Genomic DNA, 23,778 nt, shown 5'->3' with positions numbered 1-23,778 from the left:
CATCTTTGTATCCTACATCACACTCTGAACAGATCTCGACCAAGTCATTGTAATTATCAGCCATAACCTGGATTCAAATTCTGTCTTTTTTCCAGCAGGCAGTCAGCTCGTGAAAAGGTTGACAGAAAGGGCTGTAACGTCTGGTGTTTGGCTCAGCGTTGGCTCACCAGGCCCGAGCTCATTCGGGAAGTACATTTCCTCTGCTGACGGGGCTCTCCTCAGGGTGCAGTCTGGTGTTGGGCAGTAGCAGTGCTCTCAGCGCTGTTGGAGCGATAAGTGGTCAGTGATGAGTGTTCGCCGGCGGCTTGTAAACAGGAAATGTTGATTCGCCCTCAGAGCTGAGTCAGGGAGGGTCCCCTGGGAGTATGTGGCTGTGTGTGTGTGTCGGAGGCAAGGTGACATGGTTTTGTTAACGCCCATTCTAGATGCTTGTAACTTTTGGCTTAAATTTATGATTTCCTTCTTCCTCTTTGGCTAATATGCAGCCAAAGGCATGATATTTATTTAGTCGCAATAACTTCACCCGCAATGTTTACAGGGATCTAAAGTGCTCACACTCATGACATACTTTGAGAAGTGTGCAGATATAAAGTGGTGACTTTCTCCTGCAGCCTGGAAGATATCCAAGTTTAGCAAAAAGGTCAGCTGTAATAAACAGTTCAGAGAATGTTTACATATATGAAAAACCAGAAACGCCGCTGTTCAAACACGCATCAGGCAGCCAGAACATTTAATCTGTAGTTGGGTTAAATGTGGAAACAGGAACTGAAAACACTTGCCATATGTGGATGAAAAAAAAAGAAAGACTGTTTCCAATATCGCCTGCAGCAGTGGTACATGCGCAAATGAAGTAAAAGTGCTCATCAAATAATGGTCACTGTTATGCAAACAGTACTGCTGTTTTGAAGCCATACCAAATCCAGAGTGACTTCTCTCCCTGGCACTCTCTAATCTTTTTTATCTTCATCTAGCTGTGAACAGGAAATGCAGTTTATAAATAACTTGCTCAGTTCTCGCTAAGAGCAGAGAAGAGGCCTCCGGGTTCGCTGCAGTTATTGAGGACAGTTTGCCCATGACTGTTTCAAGTGTGCTGGAAAAGATAAGAAAGAAAGTTGAAACATGAATATTCAGTTCAGCAAAACTCTGATAAAGTTTTATGTTCAAAACACATTAAAGGGTCAAACAACAGATGCTGTAGAAAGGACTGAAGTGTAGGAGGAGGTGCTGTCTTCCCGGCCAAAACATCGACCAGCTGGCCAATAAGACAGAGACAGCGCCTGTGAAATGCTGCCGTCTCTGCTAACTCTGCCCAGCGCTGCTCCCTGAGGGTGTCACAGATGTCGGTGTCGGTGTCCCGTTTTTTTGGGGGGGGTTTTTTTGGTTTTTCTTTTTTCCTAGAGACATGGAAACAAAACAGCACTGGCACCATATCATCCAAACACATTATTCTTTAAATTAAGTGTGAAAAAGACAACACTTTGCTTGCAGTTGTTGGAAGGTATACATGCAAGGTCAGTTGTTGGAAGGTATACATGCAAGGTCGCATAATGACCAGCAGGACAGGGGCATTGAATTTGGGAGAACAGAGAAACTAAATACCAAGGGCCCAAAACAGATAGGGTCTACTTCTGCCTACAGTGTCAGACACAAGTCCTTTTTACACCGAGATTGTGCTATATAACCGCCTCTAAGTCCTCTCTTTACAGCGCCTTTGCACTTTTAAACAGAATTAAACTATGGTGATCATGCTGTTCCAATGTGTGATTTTAGACAGCATGCCAGCATCACGGAAGCAAAAGAAGCATGATAGGCATGACTTTTAACGCATCAGCATCAGCCTCCAGTGTGACATTTGCGTCAGCAGTGATTTCTAAACAATAACAATGGCAATAACAGTAATTTGCTCATCTGGTTCTTTGGCGTTTCCGTAATTTGTGGACATTTATGGCCACTGTTCTTCTTTGAGCTAGCTGCTAACTGCTATCAGCTACCTTTTAAAACTCCTGCAGTGGACGCACAACGCGCCGTCAAAACGTAACATCATTCCCACTCATAACACCCGTCACACATGTCAAGCCTGTTATGTCCATAATCCTGTTCTGCCAACTGTATAGACCTCGTTTCAGTGCTGTTGCTACTTCCATTGCTGGCTGGAAGTGAAGACAACTGTGTCCCCCCATTCCACTATTGTACCTTTAATACAGAAAGGCTGGACAGTTTTTTTGTAGGCTACGTGCATGAAAGAGGCTGAATAAATGGTGGAGGGGCCACTGACGCTGCATTGGAAACGACTTCTGATTTTCAGACAATGTGCAAGCAAGACGGTGCCTGTGGTACTTTTGAAAGAGCAAGACTATATATCTCACCTTTAAAAGTGTGTTTCGTGGTGTGCTGCGACTTCCTTTCCGTTTGTCACCTCAGCCTGAGCCAGGCCACCTGTCTGCCTGCTGTCTGGATTTTCTGTATAGGTTAACAAGAAAGATATCTTTTTGAAAATTAACTTGATTCACGACATGTAAAAGTTCAAACGGACCATCTAGATCAGTTCATCATACAACTGACATGACTGCCTGAAATACAAGGAGAATCAGGTAATATTCAAATTAAATTGAGAAACTGAATTAATAAAGGAAAATGAAAAAGTTGAATAAAATAAAATAGGACATTGAGAAATGTTTGTTGTAAAAATATGGGACAGGGGATTGCATTTTTTAGGAATCACATTGTCTCTTTACTACCAACAGCCAAATCTAAGGATTTATCATCAGCTTTACAATGTCTTACATCCCCTAGTGAGGGTGGCTCTGACATTGTTATTAAATTCAAAAAATTACACCAGTGGAAATTGCATTGCAAAGTGTTGTTGTTACCCGCCGCAAAGATGACAAAGGCCAGCCAACAAGCATGAAGGTGCAGAGACACACTGAAAACACAAGACAGTCTAAAAAAAAAACCCCAACCCCCCCCAGAAAAAAAAACAATTCACAGTTAAATGTGGGCAGCAGTGGCAGCTGGCTGTTATCTACCTGGCTGAGGCTACAGACACCGATGGCTTAAGCCAACACAGTAGTAGTGTTACCGAACATGATGTTTTTTTTAGTTTACTCCTATATTTTAGTATTTTAGTATTACTGTAATTATTCTGCTAAAACATAAAAGTTTAAACAATGTTGACTTAAGTTGTTTGTTGCAGTTGTCCGTGTGATGTGACCTCACATCTGCCTCACCTATCGTGATCCACAGCACTGCAGCCCCTGACAGTACCTTGAACGTGTATTGTAATGGCAAATGAGAGAAACTCCACTGGAATGGATAGGTGCCATCTTTGGTCTGCTGTCTAGGTATTTTTAAAGTCTATGCCAGGCCCCCAGGGAGTGTGCTGGGCTTTGAAGCCAATTTTTTGTAGTTGCCAAACAGTGGAATTGTGTTTGTTACGTAATGCCCTGTAGCCCACAAAGACTTTTTCCCATAGACTCTTTTGGCAAAAGAGACATCTGTAAATCAATGGATGATTTTTTTTGACATCAAACCTTCCTAGGAAATGATATTAAAGAAAAACCATTGCGACAAAATATTTCTTTTTCAAATATTGGTAGACCACAGCAGGAAGGGATTAGTTAACATCAGCCAATGCAAAAATAAAAATGAAATAAAATACAAATTGGAATAATAATTTTAGCATTCAACTAGTATTTTTTTTTTTACTTTTCAATTTTTACTCTACTCCCAAAATGTGTTCCAACACACCTCCTGTATAAGCCATTTATAAGCTTAAACTTCAGCCTCCTGCTACAGTTTGAATAAACACTGAGAGATCTTTTATTTTAAACACTGGTGTTATTTAGCCTTGCTCCTGCAGAGAAAAATGTCCCACATCAATCCGTAAAAATGGCAAGCAACACCATGCTGTATCTCTTGCTTGATACTGTATTATCATTTATGACTGGAAACGGGTTTCTAGTCATTTCAGCGGCCTTAAAAAACGGATTAAAGCAATTCAAGTAAACCTTATATCCTCTCTGTGTGCAACGACCTTTTCTTTTATTTTACGTCTCAAGGGTTCACTCTGGTAGAATACCACAAAGATAAGAAGCAAGCAATCCAATGTTCTAGCCTGGATCGGATTTTGTGACGTCTCAGTCACATCTGCTTGTAATCCCATCATGCTTTCTGAGAGAAAATCCCCTTTTTTCCTCCTCCACACAGCACCAGGTGGAATCTCTGAATAAGACGACTATAGCCAGCAAATGTCTCTGTCTTAATCCTTCTACATGCAGTAGTGACTGTAGGGATAAAAAGTGATCAATTAGGTAATGTATTGTAATTGTCATTGAACGGTTGTTGGCTTGATAAAGTAAACCAACAGAATACTTTAATTCAAGTGTTGTCTGTGCTTCTTTGTCTTTGTATTTGATTCAGCATGGCCCTGCATAAATGCGTGTGCATGTTGTAGTGGATCCGTGTGAGCCATCTGCTACGTCGCTGTAGCCATGGCTTTCCCATGCTGCACGCTGTGCTCTGTCAGGGCACATTGCCCCAGGGTTCAGGGACTTTGCCGTATCTAGGACCCTCTCAGTGGGACAAATTTAAAAATAGCTCACTGAGTTTGAACGCTAGCGTGGCACAATGAACCACAAAGGGATGCTGCAACACGTCTACATCATGCTGTGATGTCAAAACTCTGTGATGGCTCAGATAACAACACTTCCTGCTTGCCAATTTTACTTTAATATCAGTGGTTTTCTTTTTATGAAAATGGCCAGTAATAAGCAGGGCTGTCTTCTTTGGGGTAGGCAGTTACTCTTCAGAGAAAGCACAGCATCATTTCAGAGGTTTTGTTTCAGATGATGCGCAAAGAAACTGAAGAGGAGATGGGATTTCATGGCTTGTAGTTGAGTCTTAAAGGTTTATTGCAGTGACAACAATGTCAGGTTATTAAAAATGCATTGCCTATTTCTTAAAGGGACAGTTTACTCCAAAATCAGAAATAGATATTTTTGATCTTACCTGTCGTGCTGTTTGTCAGTCTAGATTGTCTGGGTGTGAGTTGGACAGTGCTGGAGGTATCAGCTGTAGAGATGTCTGCCTTCTCTCCAGTATAACAGAACTCGATGGTACTTGGCTTGTGGTGCTCGACATTATTTGCTTTAGTTGCATGTCAGGGATCCAGTTCTTTTCCAAAGATGAATCTTTGGCAACTGGCCACTGTGGTACACAGAGTTTTTCAATTATATGGACTTTGCTTAGAGAAGTTTTAAAACCACTAAACAGACACCTCAAAAACAGGTTTACATGCACATATATCTTCAGTTGCCGCCAACTCTTGCGTCATCATGTGTACACTAATTTAGGAATATTAAGTGGAAGGATTTTGCTAATGTGTACCAAATTCTTGCAGACAAGGCTGTTAGAGTTCAGTGTGACGGATAAAATATGCCACTGATGTGTTGATTGACTCAAAGTGTGGGCACAGATGGTGTTACTGTGAACCTTCAGAAATACGGTCACGTCGAGATACTCTGTTAGTCTCCTCAAAGCCAAAGAAAGCTGCTGGAATCAGTGAATCCCTTCTGAGGTTTTATAAAAAGACACTAATTAGATTTTGAGCACTCAAGAGTAATCAAGCAATCAGCTCTCTTTTCTTTCAGAAACGTGTTAAGAAGTTGTAGTCCATGAAATGACACAGATAAACCATGTCAAAGGACATGGACACTGCCTTTCTATGACTCCATTCAGGGGACTGGCATTACGTTTTTGGTTTGTCCGTCCATCCCGTATTTGTAAATGCGATATCTCAAGAAAGCCTTGAGGGAATTTCGTCAAATTTGGCACAAACGCCCACCATCAGACACACATTCATACATTGGTGACCAAAGCTAAAATACAAGGTGTGACCTGCTTATTAGTTTAACATTCGTACACAACACACCAATGGAGCAATAATCGGCAGAAACCAGTATCCAGCCCAAGGATACTTTGTCAAGCAGACTAGAGGAGCAAGGGATTGAACTGCTGATCTGAATAGTGAAAAATCTAAGCCACAGATGCCCCCCCCAAATGTTGACTCCATGGCTACGGCCTTGCTGTGACCTTAAGTCTGTCCAGTTCTCATGAACATGATACTAGAGAGAATTTCTTCAAATTTGGCACAAATGTCCACTTTGACCCAACAATGATATGAATTTGGTGGCAAAGGTCATGGTTGCTGTGTCTCATTTTCGTGAACACTTTATCCCAAGAAGGCCCTTGGGAATTTCTTCAACTTTGGTACAAACATCTACTTGGACTCAAGAAAGAACTGATCAGATTTTGGTGGTCAAAGGTCACTGACATAATTTCACACATATTTTCTAATAAGATTTTATAAAGAAGTGATGAGATTTTTATATCCAAAAGGTCAAAGGTCAACTTCACTCTGATATCATCATGTTTTGCAAAAACACTTTTCTGGCAATTCTTTAATGTCATACTTTAGGAACAGAAGGGGAGACATTTGGTCAGATACTGAATTGGTGACACTAATCTTGGGTGCCAGCCTTGAAAGTGTGCTGATTGTATAGATCTTCTGTGCTGCCGCATTAAAAATGTGTGAAACGTCTATGTTTTAGAATAGCTCCCTTACAGAAAAATCTATATTTGAAGCCTTGTCTACTGTTATTGCTACATATGAGTCTGAACAGACATGCACGTAAACTGCAAATCGACTGGTTGGTATAGGTATACAACCGCGTAGCGTGAATTCTGGTTTTCTTTTTCATGTTTCATTACACCACAGCACAAGGCATTAATTATATTTTTCCAACTGCCAAACATAGGGGGTCTTAATATTGTGACATTTAGCTGTCTCAGAAATGAATTAACAAGACTGTGAGCTGATTTGCTGTCAGAAACTCTCTCTCTGTAACACAGTGCTCGCTATTTAATCACTGACTGAATCACTTGTAACAGTATCATGTTCAGATTGAGTTTGAACCCAGTGTGCTCTGAATACAGGGCTTTGCATCTACTGAGCTGAACACTTTGTTGATGACAGAAGCAGATGTTTTGATATTTTCATAGCAAAGAATATGTTTCAAATCAGCATCAATGCTGTTTCATGGTCCTCTGGTCTGAATAATGAACTCCTGCTCTGAATTACTGTTTACGGCTCTCTTGGGATGTTTGTTCTTTGTTCATCATCACGTGGAAGCGCAGCAATCTCCTCCTAATAAACACGGTCCGGAAGAGAAACTATTGATTTTCTGACTGTGCTTTGATCTCCATTTCTCTTTCTCTTTGCAGCCTGAAAGCTCTGGTTTCGACAGGAGGGAAAAACGTGCAGGCGGCTTGTGACTGGTGAGAGCAACATGCACTTTTACTAACATGTTCTCCCACAGTTCTTAATGCACAACTGGAATGCAAACAAAACTCTAGTAATGGTAAACGTAGCACCTACTGTCCTAACCCTTAAGCATTGTATTGATGTGTCACTGTGCTATTACAACAGTACTGCCCTCTGCTGGACATCAGTAGTCCTCTCGTCTTCTTATCACCAACTCCCCCCTCATCACTCTGTGTCTTTTTGTCTGTCACTCCAGGCTCTTCTCTCACGTGGATGACCCGTTCTTGGATGACCCTCTGCCCAGAGAATATGTGTTATACCTGCGACCCAGTGGACCGCTGCTCCAGCAGCTCTCGCACTTCTGGCAGCAGTCTCGCCTCTCCTGTGGCAAGAACAAGGCACACAACATCTTCCCCCACATCACCCTCTGCCAATTCTTCATGGTCAGTTTTTATCAATATTCTGGCTGCTCAGCACATTGCTGGTTTCTAGCCATTGCACATCTTGATGACTTCCTTTTTTGTCGTTCCAGTGTGCTGACGGGAAGGTGGAGGCTCTGACTGATGCTCTCCAGACCACTGTGGCCAAGTGGAAGGGTCGGATACCGATGCCTCTACCGCTGGAGCTCTATACCTCCTCAACCTTTATTGGCCTCTTTGTGGAGGAGCAGATGGCAGATGTGCTGAAGAGTTTCGCTTCGGATTTTGCGACTGAAGCAGCAGCTAAAGCAGGTTTGAGACCCATTGTGTCTCTTTTTGAAGGAAATCACAGTGAACACAAATACGATCTTGTAGACAGAATGTACAGGGTTAAAGGAACAGTTCACCCCAAACTCAAATTGACATATTTGACCTCTTACCTATCGTGCTATCTATCAGTCGAGATTGTTTTTGTGTGAGTTGCAGAGTGTTGGAGATGTTGGCCATAGAGATGTCTGCCTTCTTGCTAATATAATGGAACTAGATGGCACTTTGCTTGTAGTGCTTAAAGCCCCCCCCCCCCAAAAAAAAGAAAAAGAAATTACATTTGAGAAACTCAGCAGCAATGTCTCTTTCCAGAAATCATGACCAGTTACTCAAGGTAATCCACAAACCTTGTTGTGAGCAGGTTTATGCAGAAACTATTTTCTTTCTATGAGACTACACCCGCCAATCGTATCACCGAGCAGAAGGAAGCATGGATCTACTGTTAGCTCACATAGCACCACTGAGCTTGCTAACGTTACAGCTCAGCCGTGAAGGACACCTTTAATGTTTACATCTTGTGCTGTCACGAGCACGAGCCTCTCGTCCATGAGCAGATGCACCTCCTGTGGTTCAGTAGAAAGAAAATAGTTCCTACATATAACTGCTCACAACAAGGTCTGTGTATTTTCTTGAGAAACTGGTCATGATTTCTTGTAAGAGACGTTGCTGTTGATTTTCATAATATATATTTTTGGCATTTTGAGCACCATAAGCTGAGTGCCATCCGTTTCCATGATATTGGAGAAAAAACAGACATCACTTGGCAACTCACATAAAAACAATCTAGTTTTATAGATAGTGCTACAGGTAAGAGGAAAAATATGTATTTTTGATTTCAGGGTGGAACCAACATCAAATTAAAAACACAACATCACTGTCAAAAGAATATGTATATATCCATTTGCTGTACACACTTCTCCTCCTCCTTTGTCCAGATGTTCATGTTGAGCCTCATAAGAAACAACTTCACGTCACTTTGGCGTACCACTTCCAAGCCAGTCACCTTCCAATTTTAGAGAAGTTGGCCAAAACGGTGGACGTGTCTTCAGGGTGTGACTGGTTGGCTGTGCTCTTTTCCCGGGACATTCGGTTCGCTAATCATGAGGTTTGTTTTACTTCCTTTGGAAAAGAATACTTCTTAACATTTCTGTTCAGTTAGATTTTTCTGACATTAAGGGCATAGAGTTAAAGAAATTCACTGTAATTGTAATTACCACTAAAACAATAGATGCAAGTTCTGCATGTTTATTCCACAAACCCTCTGTTTAATGACTGTTAACCATCTCCCCTCCTGTAGACACTGCAAGTCATGTACCCGTATGTGCCTCAGAACGACGATGAGCTTGAGTTGGTGCCGGGAGACTTCATCTTCATGTCTCCGGTGGAGCAGAGCAGTGCCAGTGAGGGCTGGGTGTACGGCACCTCGCTGGGCACGGGGCTGTCGGGCCTGCTGCCTGAGAACTACGTCAACCGCGCTGATGAGTCTGACACCTGGGTCGTCCATGGGTAATGCAGCAAGCACAACAGTGGCTGTTTCTTTCATTTAAAAAATCCATGACACATAAGGGAGCCGCAGTGGGAGGTCGTGGGACCGGGATTAGACCAATAAAATGCGCATACAGTACAATAACAGAAGCAGCAGATTATCACTGATTGCCCCTCAAAGCCACCCAGTCCCTTTTTGCACCCACTTCACAAAGACATCAGTGGGTGTTATCTCAACCTGACAATCCACAAATCCCTTCAATGTGCGTTTTGTGCAGTTTAAGCACAAATGCACACAAAGAAGAGGATGTTTCTAAGCTGTCGGGAGAGATTAAAGAAAAAGAAAAGACAATGAGTCATCTTCTGGGCTGTTTCTTGACTAACCCTTCGACTTGGTTTCTTCGCCCACATTACTATGTTACTTGAACAGGTTATGTTCCCTCCCTTCCTCCTTCCATTCATTCTTCTTACTCTATTCTTGCTTTCAAGACACCTAAAACACTTTTTTTCTTCTTGACTTTTAAATGTGTTTTACTTTTGCTTATTTCTGTTTCTCTATGGTGATATTTTGTGTGTTGTACACTGTATGTCTATAAAGTGCTGCAGGAGTGAGTCCTAAAATGCAGAAATGAGTTAGCATTTCTACTCTTCCAGTTTTCTTCTGAAAGTTAAGCTTTTTTAATGGGTTTTTGGATAGATGCCTGAAATAAGGTCCGGGATTAACATAAGTTTTACAACATAAAATATGTCAGTAATACCCCACTTAAGAATTTTGAAGCTTATACATGTCCAAAAACAGTGGTTGCTAACAAGTGGCATAATAAGACTACAGAACGTCATCACGCTTACCATGGTTTTACACCCTTTTTGTGTTGGTGACGTTAAGTTATGCAATCATAGAACAATTTGTTTATAGCCCAACATTTGCTTTTTTCTTCTGTTGATTCCATTTTAGCTTCAAAAATCATAAAAGTGGTGTTTTTGTGAAGATAATTTTGCTCAACGAAATGTGTAATTATCATAAAAGTTTGTTTGCCACAGAGCTAATGGAAAAATCCTATAGGCTTTTTGACGAGGGAACCAAGGCACAACTTCAGCGTCTGCCTATAAAAAAAAAAGTCATCTCATTTGCTTTTTTATTTCAAGTGCTATGTTAATAAACTGAGTTCTCATTGTTTTTCTGGTTCTCAGGTCTCACTCTATGCTCACCTGTGCCTCTCCGTCGAACTCTGGCAGCACCATGGCTGGGTTATTGTTTGATGGACAGCTGAATGACAGTCTGCTTGACAGTCTCATGGATTCTCCTGGCCTCACTGGTCTCTGTCCTCCGATGCAGGTATAGAGCTCCTGTATTACATGACATTGGCTTGCAGAAAAGCACATGTATTGTTGGTTAAAGTGAAAGAACATCATGAACCTCACTGACTGTGTTAATGGCAAAGAGTGTACACTCTTCAGCAGGAACTCAAGCTTTAATGCTGCGCAAATCTTTAATACCTCAAAATTTAAACTGAGTCTTTTTCTCAGGTGTCAAGGCCAACCAATCAGTCCTCTTTGTCCAAGATGAGACTGTTTGTGTGTCGCCACGGGGAGAGGATGGATGTGGTATTTGGGAAACACTGGATCACTCAGTGCTTTGACTCCAAAGGTGAGCATGCAGGGACGATTTAAGGGATACTTACTGCCAGGGATACTGTCAATTTTCAACAAGATTTTTTATCATAACATTGTTGGAAGTGTGTGTAATTGACCTTTGTACATCTTACTAGTGTCCAGATCTCTCAGCTGCTCGAACTACAGATTGTATTTCTGTATTTTTGTGTGACTGCCACCCCAGATAAAAAGAGTATTGAAGCGGATCAAGAGAGTGAGAGAGACACGTGTCTCTTTTTATAAAACTCAGACCAAACTCCAATCAAACTGTAAAACTAGACAGTGCTGATCAAATTTGAACCAGCATTCTGTCAGCACACTGCTTAATTTCCAAATAAAATGTTTTCAGAAAGTATTTTAGTGCACTGTTTGGCTGTAATACCAGAATATATGAACAGGAAGTGGGCGGCACATTGTTTCCTGAATTGTTAAAATGGAGTCTGAGAAAACCAAGATCAAATGGTAAAACTAGGCAGTGCTGATAAAATATAAACCGAGATCCTGTTACTATGTTGCCTATTTCTTGCCAAAAATGTTTTCAGAAACCAATTGTTTAACTGTAATTTGTAGTTGTTGTTTTTTTTTTAACCCCATGAGCAAAAGCAAATGCCACAGCCCATTTTCACTGTTTGCTCTGGTTATGTAGCATTAATTTCAAAAGTATTTGCATCTTTCTGCTGCATGGTTTATAAAAAAAAAAACATCTTCCAGCAATTTATAAATTACAAACTTATTCAGTGGCACATTTTTATACAGAATGACACTTATGAGTTTATTACTCTCTTCTTCTGTAAGATTCTCATTTGTGTTTTTTGTAGGCCGATACATTCGCTCTAATCTCAACATGCCATCCAGCCTGCCAGCTAGAAGCGGCGGTCACCGGGACTACGATAAAGATTGTCCAATTACTGTGTTTGGCTCCACTCAGGCTCGGCTTGTCGGTCAGTACATTTTGTGTACAGATTATTTTGATGAAAAGTTACTGCAGATTACTAAAGGAATTAGGCTCTGTAAGGATTGTTAAATACTATGGAAATTGTCTTTATTTTACAATAAAAATGCCTTAAATCACACTGCATTTTGGTGCATTTCAGGTGAAGCCCTGCTGGAAAGCCACACAACAATAGACTTTGTTTACTGCTCTCCTTCTCTTCGCTGCGTCCAGACTGCTCAGCACATCCTGCAGGGTAGGAGCTCATCAAAACTCTGACCACAGTCACAGACAAGTTGCACAGCATCTATTCAGGTTCTTCAACTGGCGTGTTGTGCATACATTTCAAAAAGTTACTGCTGCATGATATTGTTGGATTTTTGATGTGAGTTTTGGATCTGAAACCTTCAGTTTGGCTCGGATCTCAGTGGGATTTGTCTGGTTATATAAAGCTTTAATGAATTGCAACAAAACCTCCGTGGTGCCCTGGAGACATCATTAGGAAACAAAACGGATAGGAAAAGAAAAAGGTTTTAACAGGAGGTCTAACTTCTTTTCCCCATCGCTTGCTTTCCTTGAACACAGCAAAACACCTAATTAATGTTTCTTTCTAGAAATGTTTTCTTTTTTTTTCTGACCAACACTCTTGTTATTCTTTTTGCACCAAGTCTTACACTTTACATAAAGATGTATCTATAGATAGACCAGATGTAGAGATATCTTCCTGTGAGACAGTTTCTCTTTGTTTTTCTCACTGTGTCAGGTCTCCAGCAGGAGGGAAAGACAAAAATCCGCGTGGAGCCTGGATTGTTTGAATGGACCAAGTGGGTTTCAGGCACATGTTTACCCGTCTGGATCCCCCCAGCTGAGCTGGCTGCTGCTAACCTGAGCGTGGACACAACATACAGGTACATAGCCACGCCACTGTGTAGTACCTATGCGCTTTTATATGTGGTTATGCAATTTACAATAATCTTTTTGATCTGTCCTTTTGTTTCTAGACCTCATATTCCCATAAGCAAGTTGGCGGTGTCAGAGAGCTATGACACGTACATCAGCAGGAGCTTCCAAGTAACCAGAGAGATCCTGGCAGAGGGCAAAAACCTGGGTAAAGTGGACTTTTAAACACACATTCAAGGCCAAATTGTTAAGAAGTAATCTGATCGGATTTTGGATCGGATCAGGTATTAACAATAGGTTTTTCAAAAGAAATCAAGGTTTCTGAAATCAGTTGAGATCACATAATCCAGTCTTGGTTCTGATCTGAATTAAAACATCACAGTTTTTTGTTCAAAACAGTTTCGCAGGATTGCGGTACCTTAAAAATCAGGATTATCCTAAAAGTGGATTTCAGTAACAAAATGTAATAAAACCGTTAAAAATGTAATTAATTTAGTTACTTAAGTTTACTTAATTTAGTACTTGATTTGTTTAACAGTTGCAGTAATAACGTAGATAACGTAGACAGTAGATCAATTATCAAGCCTGTCAGTACAGTGACATACAAAAAATAAAACAAAGGATTTTTTCCCCATAAAATGATCACCCAAATAGCTGTCAATATCATGCAAAAATCATTAATAGTTACAATCTCAAAGATCTCTCTTCTCATCCTCTACGGTGGCATCTTGGTTATAAGCGGTCACCGCACCCAATTCGTAATTCTGCAAATGCAAGGCCTTTCATCAAATGGCCATAGGCTCAATCATCGTTGTGTCTCCTCTTTAAAATGATTACTTAAATTCTTACTTTTATGTATCACTTTATATCAATTACAACGACACAGCCAAAAGTAGTTTCTAACAGTTGAATTCCCCGTGCTGTTTACTTAAAGTGACCCCCCAATGAACAGTCAACCTGTTGTTCTCTACATAACAAGTAGCTTCCAGTGTGATTTGTTGTCTCATTTAGAGCACTGGTTATGCTGATTTGTTAACCCTGAAGAGTTAGTATTTGGATCAGGGTGATCCAGTCCAATGTTGCTTTGAAAAACCTTCACAAAAGTAAAATTGATTAGCTGATCTTGAATAGCCAAACATTTTTAAATCCAGATCATTCTGATCCAAATTACATTTTTTGAACAACTGAGCCCATAGTTTCAAACTTATTCCCAACTTTGCTAAGCACCAAATGCTGGCAACGTTCACTGGCTACAATGCCCAGTTTCCTTTCACGATGATTACATTTTAATGCCATCGTATGTTTTCCTTCTAAATTTAATCTCTGGTGGCCACTGCATACTGAGCTTGAGCCAATGAAATCAAAACTAAACAATGCCTGAAACAAGCTTCTTCTTTGCATACCATACCATACATCGCACTTTGTTTTTAGCCTGCGGGCCTTCTGAAACACACTGTTTAATTTGGATGTTGTCCCAGTCTCCATATAAAAAGGACGAGTCAGAAAACCTGAACATTTCAAGCTGCATATCAACTAGAGTGCCCATGAACAGTATGGAAAGCTAATAGTGTCTGTGAAATGTGGTTATTTCTACCTCCTTCACACAGGAAACACGGTCCTGATTGTGGCCCATGCGTCCTCCCTGGAGGCCTGCACTCGCCAGATACAAGGCCTCAGCCCCCAAAACTCCAAGGACTTTGTCCAAGTTGTGCGAAAGGTCAGTTTGCTGCTCTGGTCATAACGCCTCTTTCATTCCTGTCCTCTCCTCATCTATGTGTCTTTGATAACATGCACATGTCTTCTCTTGGTGCAGATCCCTTACTTGGGTTTTTGCGCTTGTGAAGAACTGGGAGAGACCGGGGTGTGGCAGCTGGTCGACCCACCCATCCTGCCTCTGACACATGGACCCAATCACAGTTTCAACTGGAGGGAAATGCTAATGCAAGACTGAAGGATATGCTGTTTGGCTCTCTATCTTTTGGCAGCCCTGAACTGCTGACAAAAATATTTATTTTTAATCCACTCTGTTATGAATCCAGCCCAATTTACCAAAAAAAAGAACAAAACAAACACGTCTGGCTTCCATCAAAGACATCATGCAAAAAAAAAAAAAAATGCATTCATAGCAAATGTATTTAGTTGCACTGCTCAGGAATGAGAAAATGCAGTTTGTGTGGAGATCACAGCAAACGTGAGCTACAGATTGGGCGGCAGTTTGCTGCGTTTCCGTCAACGTTCCACTCCTTTGCCCAAAATGTGGAGGTGCTACGAGAAATGTGGATATTTCTTGATGAATGATTTGCTGGTGAATCAGGTTTCATGCCACGAGAAGGTGTCATTGCGTCTGTGGCTCCTCCTCAGGCGGGGCGGTGATGACTTTGCTGCCTTCTCACACACTGTGACAAGAATTAGATGAGAGAGACTCGTACCACAGAAATATTTTTCCATGTGTCCGAAATTATTATTTAACTTGTAGCCAACGACCCTCCTGCGAAAAAGCACAAAAGAAATGTTGACAATCAGACAGGGGAGAACTGATCTTCATAGTTTCGGGTGCTGAGGTGGGTAGTTTATGATACCTGTTTTATTCCTGTAAATGTCATATCATTATATAATTCTAAGTTAACATTTATGTGCCCACATGATTCCTTTATCCTTCCTGTAATACTGTTTTAATTACCACCACAGGAGCGACCAAGTCAATACGACTTCAGAAAACGAACATAATGAAATACAGATTGCTTTTGGGTGCATTGACTAAAACTTGTTTATCATGACCCTGACATTCTTTGTAAGCCTGATAACCACACTGCTTTTCAAACACATTACACTGTTTTGGTTTTGTCAGATGTTTTAAGTGCTTCCTGCCTATACCAGTTATCTGTTGTATAACTCAGAGAATCTATTGATACTGAATGAATAAACCAAGGTTGTGGAGTAATGAGGGCCTATACGTATCAGCCTGTGTCAAATGTTGTGTAAAAACATAATTTCTTTACTTCAGTAACCACCGCTGTTGATTTTTGGTTCTGTCTTACACAAGCAGCAGTGCAGCTGCTTCTCTTGCTTAAAGAAAATGAACATGGTAGCAGACACTATTATGCACAGTTAACACTTTTAACACTGTCTGTCAGCAGTGTCAATGTCCTGTTGATGCTGAAAACATGCCTACCAAATATGTTTTAATTACTATAACTGTTTACTGAGCAGCAGTTGCAGTATTTCTCACATGCATAACAGATTTTAAAAGAATTGGGGACAAATGGAAAGCAAAACATTTTGACTTGTAATTGCTGGAAAAGCTGAGGTGTAAGTGAAAAGAAAGAAAAATCTAAATGGGTCACTTCCATTTGGTGTCCCACTTGATAACTGAATAGTGAACCAGCGCGCACAGTAGCAGCTCCTGCACTAAATGGAATGCAGCCATCATTAATGGTATGAAACACACCTGTGCTTTTTCTGCCACACACCTCTGCTTGGTCTATTATTACAAGAAGCTCGGAATATAAAAATTAAATAACTAAGTTAAAGAGTTCAGAGTTTAAATTTTAATGTTGCTAATGATATATTTCACAATCCCGGCTTTATTTTCGACGGTCTTACTTTCAGTACAGAAATTCAGGGTTTTCGACATTGCTAAACTAAGTCTGGCAGTTTGCGGATAATTTGGGAAAGGACCTGTCTCTTCAAGAAGAAACCCTTGCTGCTACTTTAAGCTTGAAATGTTTCGAGGAATAACGAGAATGCTTATAAAAACTGCGCCACGCCTTTACTTTTGGATGCTAAAATTAGCTTGCGGTTACTAGCTAAAAGTTATCATGCTAGCCAGAGTTTCCGTCTCTTGCTAGCTCAGGTAAGGCACTTTGTTTGTTCATGTAATGCCAATGTGTTGGCTTTTAGTCTTCTGTAACATTAATTTTATCTGTGAAAGCTTCAACAAAACACTAACCTCTACAGGTAACGTAATGCTAACATAAGTGACAGGTGACATTAGTGAGTTAGCCTTTCACAGGTGCTGCCGATAGATGTGTAACAAGCACCGGTAACTTATAATCTTCGCTCATGCTGTTAGTTGTGTAATGTTACTGCAGTTAAATAAGATGCCCGTCACATATATTTGTAAGCGCTGTTTAGTACTATCAACGGTTTTCTTGCCTGGAAACAGTGTCCTAAATTAGATGCTAACTATAATCTTGATAACCTGATTTATCAGTGATGATTGCTCCATGCTTTGATGCATGTAGGCTATTGTCCCTCAACTCCTGACAGCCTTGTGTGTACAAACATGGATTTAAACCCTAGGAATCACTGTTTGTGGTAAACACATGTTGAACCACATTCATGATGCATTTTTTCAATCAAGTTTTCATGATAAAATGCTCCCATTTTTAATGTAACTACACTTTGCATAGTGGTGGCCAAACTCCTTAGTTTATAAAAAGTAACTTAAATAATGAATTTCAAAGATAACATACCTAAATTCTGTATTGTGCCAGTGGCAGTGGTGTAGTGGAGGGTACACAGGTATGCCTATACAGGGTAGGCCGATACCATGGCCCTAACTCACCTTTTTTCTAGCTGTTCACAATACCTCCATATAAGCCAAAAATCCATTTGAATATATGAGAGTGTATGCCCACTTCATCCATGTTAACCCTCCCATCTACTTATTGCACACCGATCTTATCTACTACCACTAAACTACGGGCCAGACTACTTGCCTTTAATACAACTTTCTTTTTTGAAAGTGTAAAATGTAACATAGCAGAATTTCTTTTCCAGATATAAGTAGGCTAAACACCTCAATATATATTCTGAAAATTCATATCCTGTTTTCAGTTTGAGGCATTTTTATAATTAATTCATAAATTATTCAAGAAACCTTATGTGCACTGAAATGCTGCCAAACGTAACACAGCATGGTCCTGCAAACCCTTAGAAAATGGTGCAACTTTGTTCACTGATAGTATAGATGCTTTTGATATTTGTTAAGATTCATTGATAGTCATTTCATAACAGTCTATATACACAATAAAATAATTTAACAATATTTCTACAACACACAGTGACTACATTGGAATATGTTTCAAAATACCATAAAAGAACTGCAACTCACTCAGGCGTACGGTACATAATTACACACTCAGTGTGAGACAAACACTAGATGGTGCTATTTGATGACCAATATCAGTAGCACTCCTCTATAGTAAAATGCACTATGGGCCAGCAGTTTTGTAAACTTTTTTACTTTATGCGCACTAAATTCTAGAGGTTTTTTAAGTCTATCCAATGAGACTTGTAATAATGTGACTTGAAAAAAGAGGAAGGAATGTTGCCATAGAAGCGTTTATTGTAGTATTTAAGACCCTTTGAAATAATTTGCCTTTTCATCCAACCTGACAAGGAGTGATACTTGAGATAAAAGCATCAGAAAATGATTATTGGAATAATAATTTTTTAAAATGCTAACTTAAAGGTAGTGTGGATGATTCTTTGGAGATCAGTTATGCAACAATCTGCTTGCAGAGCCAAATGATGATTGCCACTGACTAGTCCCACATAATCAGCTAATCCCAAACATACTTTAAAAAACATCCTCATGCTCTCCTCATAAAACAGCTTTAGTGAAATAACTTAGCTTGGTGCATATGTTGTTTTTCATCTCATCTATGCATTTCCCTGCAGGGTATCGGGGGGAGCGGCAGCAAAGACCAACATCCCTGCTGGCAGCAGGTAGGTGTGCAGTGAGGCAGTCACTTGCAGTTACACAAAAACAAAAACTTTGATCTGGATCAGTCCTAGTCTCTGTTTCCACTGTTTTTCAGGAACCGAAAAAGTTAGGAAATATGAAAAAAAAAGGATGAGCAGTGCTGGTGATTTGCAAATCTATCCATTTTTTATATCATTAATTTGTGTCACTGTAAATTCTACAAGTAAATGAACAACTTATACTTTTAATATGATAAACTATGCATTTTTTGGCAAGTGGCCATGGTATACATTGGATCCAATTATCATAGAGTGATAAAAATGTAGTTTCCTTTTCAAAGAACTATCCTAAAAATTATATATATAAAAAGTATATTTACAAATGTATTTATAAAATACTGTTTTTTTAAAGATTCTAAATTTTTGCTCTCTATTACTTTATTTACTACTGCATCTTCCATCCTGCTCCATATCTATTATTGTTAACAGTATGGCTTTTATCCACAAAAAATTAAAATACAACTCTATTTATTTTTAAGATATGCAGCCACTCTGTCACATTTCAAATGAAATAACAAACCACTGTGAAACTAAATGGAGCTGTCATTGGCTGGTTACCATTTCCAGACTTTCCTGTGTCTCTCTCCACTTACTGTACCTCCTATCATCTGAGTCAGCATTAATATGATGTCTGAAAATTTTAAGTACTGTGATTTGAACTTTGTGTCAGAGATTATCCAAGAGCTGTATAAACAGCGTGTATCACTTCTTGGAAATATTTTGTTACCACAAAGATTTTTTCACTATTGAATTTGACTTGTTACCCTGTCAGTTTTAGATATTACATTGAATAGGGAAGCTAGTACAGGGAAATGGCCCTCTGAGCCATGCAACTGCTGTGTAGTAAGATTCAGATAATAACCAACAATGTCTCACAGCTGTGTTGTGGCATGGGACACCGGTGGCGAGAAAATGTTTGGTATTTTATCTGTTTGTTTGTTTTGGGTTTTTTTTTTTGGTCACTTGGGGGCAATGCAACAAGCTGTAAAAACAACAAAGTCCCATTATGCTTTGTACAGGTGATAGGGTGACTATAATTTCAAACAGTTGCTTATTTACACCCCCAGCTGAGACACAGAACAACATCTGCATTCATTTGGAGCACAGTACTCACTCAACTTTTAGCTTGTTTTTGGTTTCCATCATTTGCTGTGGTGAATATTTTGTTTTTTAGTTGCAAGATTTTTCTAGTCTCTTACCTTGTGTGTATGCTGCTTGATGCTGTATGTACAGTACGTTTATCAGGGCTTGTTGGCTGAAACCTGCTGCCTGCTGTGGCAGGAAATAATGATGAGAGGAGAGAGCAAATCAAAACAGTAGAGTTGCAGATTGAAAAAGAAAAACGATCTGAAAGATGCTAAAAGCCTTTGTGGAGCGAAGGGGAACTGGATGGGTGATAATTCTGCATGTGTTAACCACCACGAGCAAAAACTTTTGCATTAGACATAGTGTATTAATAACTTGATCAGTTGTTAGTATGAACCTTTTGATGAGAGAGGGTGTAATTAATATGTAAATTGTTAGTAAAATGTTCACCTTTAAATTTTATTTGATAGACCAATCAATTTATCAACTTAATAGTATCGTTCTTATTACCATTCAAGAGATCATAAAATGAAATGTTCAATCTGTACTGATCTGTTCAAAGTAGAAACTGAGCAGCAGGCGTGGCACTCATTTAAAATGCAGTGTCCCTCTGATCTGTTTCAGTAAACAAGGCTATTGCAAAATGGGGGAAAGTATGAGGCTGTTTGCTTTTAAAAATACGACTGCCTTCAGGTGTGCCTTGTCAGCCTCATTTTTCATGCATCCGTCTCAAGTCTGCGTCTGACAGAAGCAACATGCTTCTCTTTAAAGTGATACACGCGTCTACACAGGCTGCATTACGGTTACACTTACAATACAAAGTGTATGCATACGCTTCAAGTCTGTGTAGATTTGGTGTTACACTGACATTGTTTGGGTGTTTTGCTGTCTTTTTAACTTTTGACTTTTCTTTTTAGCCCCTACGTCCTTTGCCTTTTGATGGGTCACTATTTTTAAAAAAAAAAATTTCTTCATGATGACATGCTTGGTTTAACAAAATTTAAGAAAATTACCTTGACAACAAAGTCACCTGTTAGATAGGTCTCTGGGCAAAGAAACATTGTAAAAGGGGATGTCAGTTTTTCTACTATGTAAGATTTTGGAGGATGAGGTGACATTGTTGAATTTTGATGGTTTTCATTTGTTCGAAGTAGATTTTTTGAAAGAATGACAATCTTGAATGATATCTAATCGAGGGGGTTTTGTGATTACAGATTTAGCCTTTGAACAACAGAGCTAGTCATCCTGACCGCTAATAGGGTTTGACACAGCTGTCACGAGTTATGAGTAGACCAATGCATATTCTCAAGATGTGCTGAACTGGCTTCCGAGTACAAAAACAGGGGGATGTGAGTATACTGTAACAAATACTGATGTTAGCCAATAAAGCTTTACTATAGTTTGCCTCAGTTAGCAAAGGCTCTACCTAAACTAACTGTCAAGGGCATTTTTTTGCTCTGTATTTCAGGCTCGACTTGAATTTCAAGATATTTAACTGTAGAGTCGATTTGCGTTTTTTGATGTTGAAAGACAATTTAATTTGGCTTTGACCTTAGTAAGCATAAGCACTGTTTGGTCCTTCAGGATATCAGGCATATAAGCAGGCTGTTTAAGGCTAGCTCTTGCCCAAGGGAGGCATTTGTTAATGTTTCAGAAAGCCTCCCCCGCGCCTCTTTCATAAAACTGAAACATCAACACCGTTATGATGAGCATTCTTGCCTGCTTTGCTAAGTTCACATATTACAAGCTACGTATGCATAGTTACTCTGTGTCGTTTTGAAAATTCTTAACAAGGGTCAGTTAAAGTAATACATTCATCACACCGCCGCTGTTTATCAGGGAATTCTGTGTGAAAGACATGATGTAGCCATGGCCAGTGACCCTTGTTTGCACAGATAGCTTTTCAGTGTATCTCTGATGATTCAACTCTGTATGGCTTTGACTCTAAATTAGTCAAAAGGTGCATTATATCTGCTTTTCTGAATGGGAACAGGAGAACAAGGTTTTGTGTAATCAAAGCATCATCAGAATTTCTCTTTTTTTTTAATCATGCTACATAACCTGAAGATAAAAATGTTAAACATCAGTGCCTTCATTTCCCCTCTAGTCTCTGTACCACTGTTCCCTACAACAAAATTGAAAAGGAGTAGCTGAAGGTCTGGCCATGGATTTCTTATCTCCAGTTGCAAATATTAACTTCGTTTGCACCAACACTTCTGGTCATTCTGTCAAGAAAGAGGCTCTATTGTTACTGTATATGGCTGAAAAAATGGTTCACACTGTGTCGCTTCACTGCAACTTGGTTGGACGTATAGTTTGTTCTGTTAGTTCTGTATTGTACCTACGAGTGAAAAAGCTCAAGAAACAACAACTTCTGAGTCCTTTCTGTTCTGTCTTGGAGCAGTTGGGGAGAGAGGGAGGGGAGGTGTAGGGAGGAGGAGGAGGAGGAGGAGGAGGGAGGTGGAGTAAGGTTGGAGTCCCACATAAGGGGAACCACCGGCAAAGGAGCCGTTTCATACTGAGCTGTCTTTGCCTCTCCCTCTGTTTGTATTCGCTGGGAGTCAGCATGCACCTGTGTGTTTGAGCACTCACTGGTCTCTCTCATTCTCACTGGTTGTTTATCAATGCTGTCATGCTTGCAGCTCGTGCAGGAATCAGCAGGAGAGAAGCAGAACTGGACCCGGTGGACTCAAAATAACAAAAACTCAGAGCAAAGGAATTGTGTTTGGAGAGTTTCTGCCTCCATCTTGAGACGTAAGAAGTCTGAGGAACAAACTTGCCTAGCTGGAATGAAGGACTGACAACAGGCAGACTTGTGGGGAGCAGGGTAAGTTACTCACAGACAGCTGAAGTTACTCGAGTTTGTGTGGTTTCAGCCAGAATCAATATAAAACTTTCTACCTTCTTGTACAACAGCTGTAGCACCCTAAAGTAAACTGTACAGTACAGTAGCAGCCATACAGTTGAGCTGTTATTCATCTCCTTGCGAATGTTTGTGTGCACACGCGCGTGTGTGGGGGCGTGTGTTGTGTTTGTTGAATTTTATGATGCGTTGGCTGGTCTGTGGTTCATCTTTGGATTAGACTCAGCTTCTCTGCTCCTCTCAGGGTTTGTCTTGTTTTCTTTTGTTCATTTGTTCAGACATCTCACATGTCCAGAAATAAACATGCACACACTTCCACACACAGGAAGCAACAGGACAGTGTGATGTCTCCAGAGCAGACGGGATTTACTCCTGCTGGTTCAAGTAACAGCAGCCTACTTGTAAACCAATGATCTGCACACTTACTCCGATTATGATAACAATATAAACAACTCATGCAGTCTGGATTGTTGTTGGTAGATAATCTCTGACTCAGGAGAGTTCAACATTGTGGGCGAGTTTGCTTTGTGAAAAGGTACACATGGAATCTGTAACAAAAATTGTACATTTGATCTTTCTGGCTTGTTTGTCGCAGCAGTCAGTGATTGTAGTCTCTTAAATTGTTGCTATATGCTGTTTTTCGTTGTTGTGATTGGATTTGCTGTTCTCTCACACAATTCAAATGTGTGTAAACATGAACAGGAGCCCAAAGGACATGATGAGAGGCTGGCGTTGTGGAGGAGCGAGGGGTAGATCTAAGTGAGAAGCCGAGGACACTATCGAAAGACATAATTATAAAATGTAAATGATTTAGCTTTAAAAAGATTCAGCCCAGATACAGTTGTCATAGATGTTGAAATTAGCTTTAGAGACTGTTTTTTGTACCAGGCTGTAAACATGGGGCTCTAAGAGGGATTGGCTGGCTTCCACTGCCAGCCTCCAGCGGCCATCTGAAGAACTGCAGTTTTTGGTACTTCTGTGTTGGCTTCGTTTTTCAGCCCCGGAGGTTGCTGCTTGGTCAGAG

General features: G+C 40.2%; 2 protein-coding genes and 1 long non-coding RNA gene across 3 annotated transcripts in view; 2 read left to right on the top strand and 1 right to left on the bottom strand.

Moving 5' to 3' along the window:
- The window catches only part of ubash3ba (ubiquitin associated and SH3 domain containing Ba), a 28,772-nt gene extending 12,779 nt beyond the window's left edge, over positions 1–15,993 (top strand). Inside the window, exons 2-14 of the mRNA XM_042499165.2 lie at positions 7,282–7,335; positions 7,578–7,764; positions 7,854–8,052; positions 9,003–9,172; positions 9,365–9,573; positions 10,744–10,888; positions 11,080–11,200; positions 12,024–12,146; positions 12,300–12,392; positions 12,900–13,044; positions 13,138–13,244; positions 14,644–14,753; positions 14,850–15,993. Coding sequence (XP_042355099.1) covers positions 7,282–7,335; positions 7,578–7,764; positions 7,854–8,052; positions 9,003–9,172; positions 9,365–9,573; positions 10,744–10,888; positions 11,080–11,200; positions 12,024–12,146; positions 12,300–12,392; positions 12,900–13,044; positions 13,138–13,244; positions 14,644–14,753; positions 14,850–14,987 — 1,801 coding nt within the window. The 3' untranslated portion in view covers positions 14,988–15,993. The remainder of the gene's footprint in view (positions 1–7,281; positions 7,336–7,577; positions 7,765–7,853; positions 8,053–9,002; positions 9,173–9,364; positions 9,574–10,743; positions 10,889–11,079; positions 11,201–12,023; positions 12,147–12,299; positions 12,393–12,899; positions 13,045–13,137; positions 13,245–14,643; positions 14,754–14,849) is intronic.
- On the bottom strand, positions 601–3,335 carry LOC148187332 (uncharacterized). The gene is made up of 3 exons (XR_015778964.1): positions 3,228–3,335; positions 2,367–2,460; positions 601–1,394 (listed from the first exon to the last, which is right to left on the bottom strand). It is a non-coding gene; the product is annotated as an uncharacterized LOC148187332 (long non-coding RNA).
- Positions 15,994–22,506: 6,513 nt separating the features above from the next.
- The window catches only part of LOC121952680 (sorting nexin-19-like), a 116,908-nt gene continuing 115,636 nt past the window's right edge, over positions 22,507–23,778 (top strand). Inside the window, exon 1 of the mRNA XM_088088054.1 lies at positions 22,507–22,718. The gene's annotated coding sequence lies outside the window, so the exon portion shown is untranslated. The remainder of the gene's footprint in view (positions 22,719–23,778) is intronic.

The sequence above is a fragment of the Plectropomus leopardus genome, chromosome 15, assembly GCF_026936395.1.
Source record: "Plectropomus leopardus strain MGB_pleo_1.0 chromosome 15, ASM2693639v1, whole genome shotgun sequence".
NCBI lineage: Eukaryota > Metazoa > Chordata > Actinopteri > Perciformes > Serranidae > Plectropomus > Plectropomus leopardus.
Note: the sequence above shows the minus strand (reverse complement) of the source record. Positions and strands in the feature narration are given on the sequence as shown.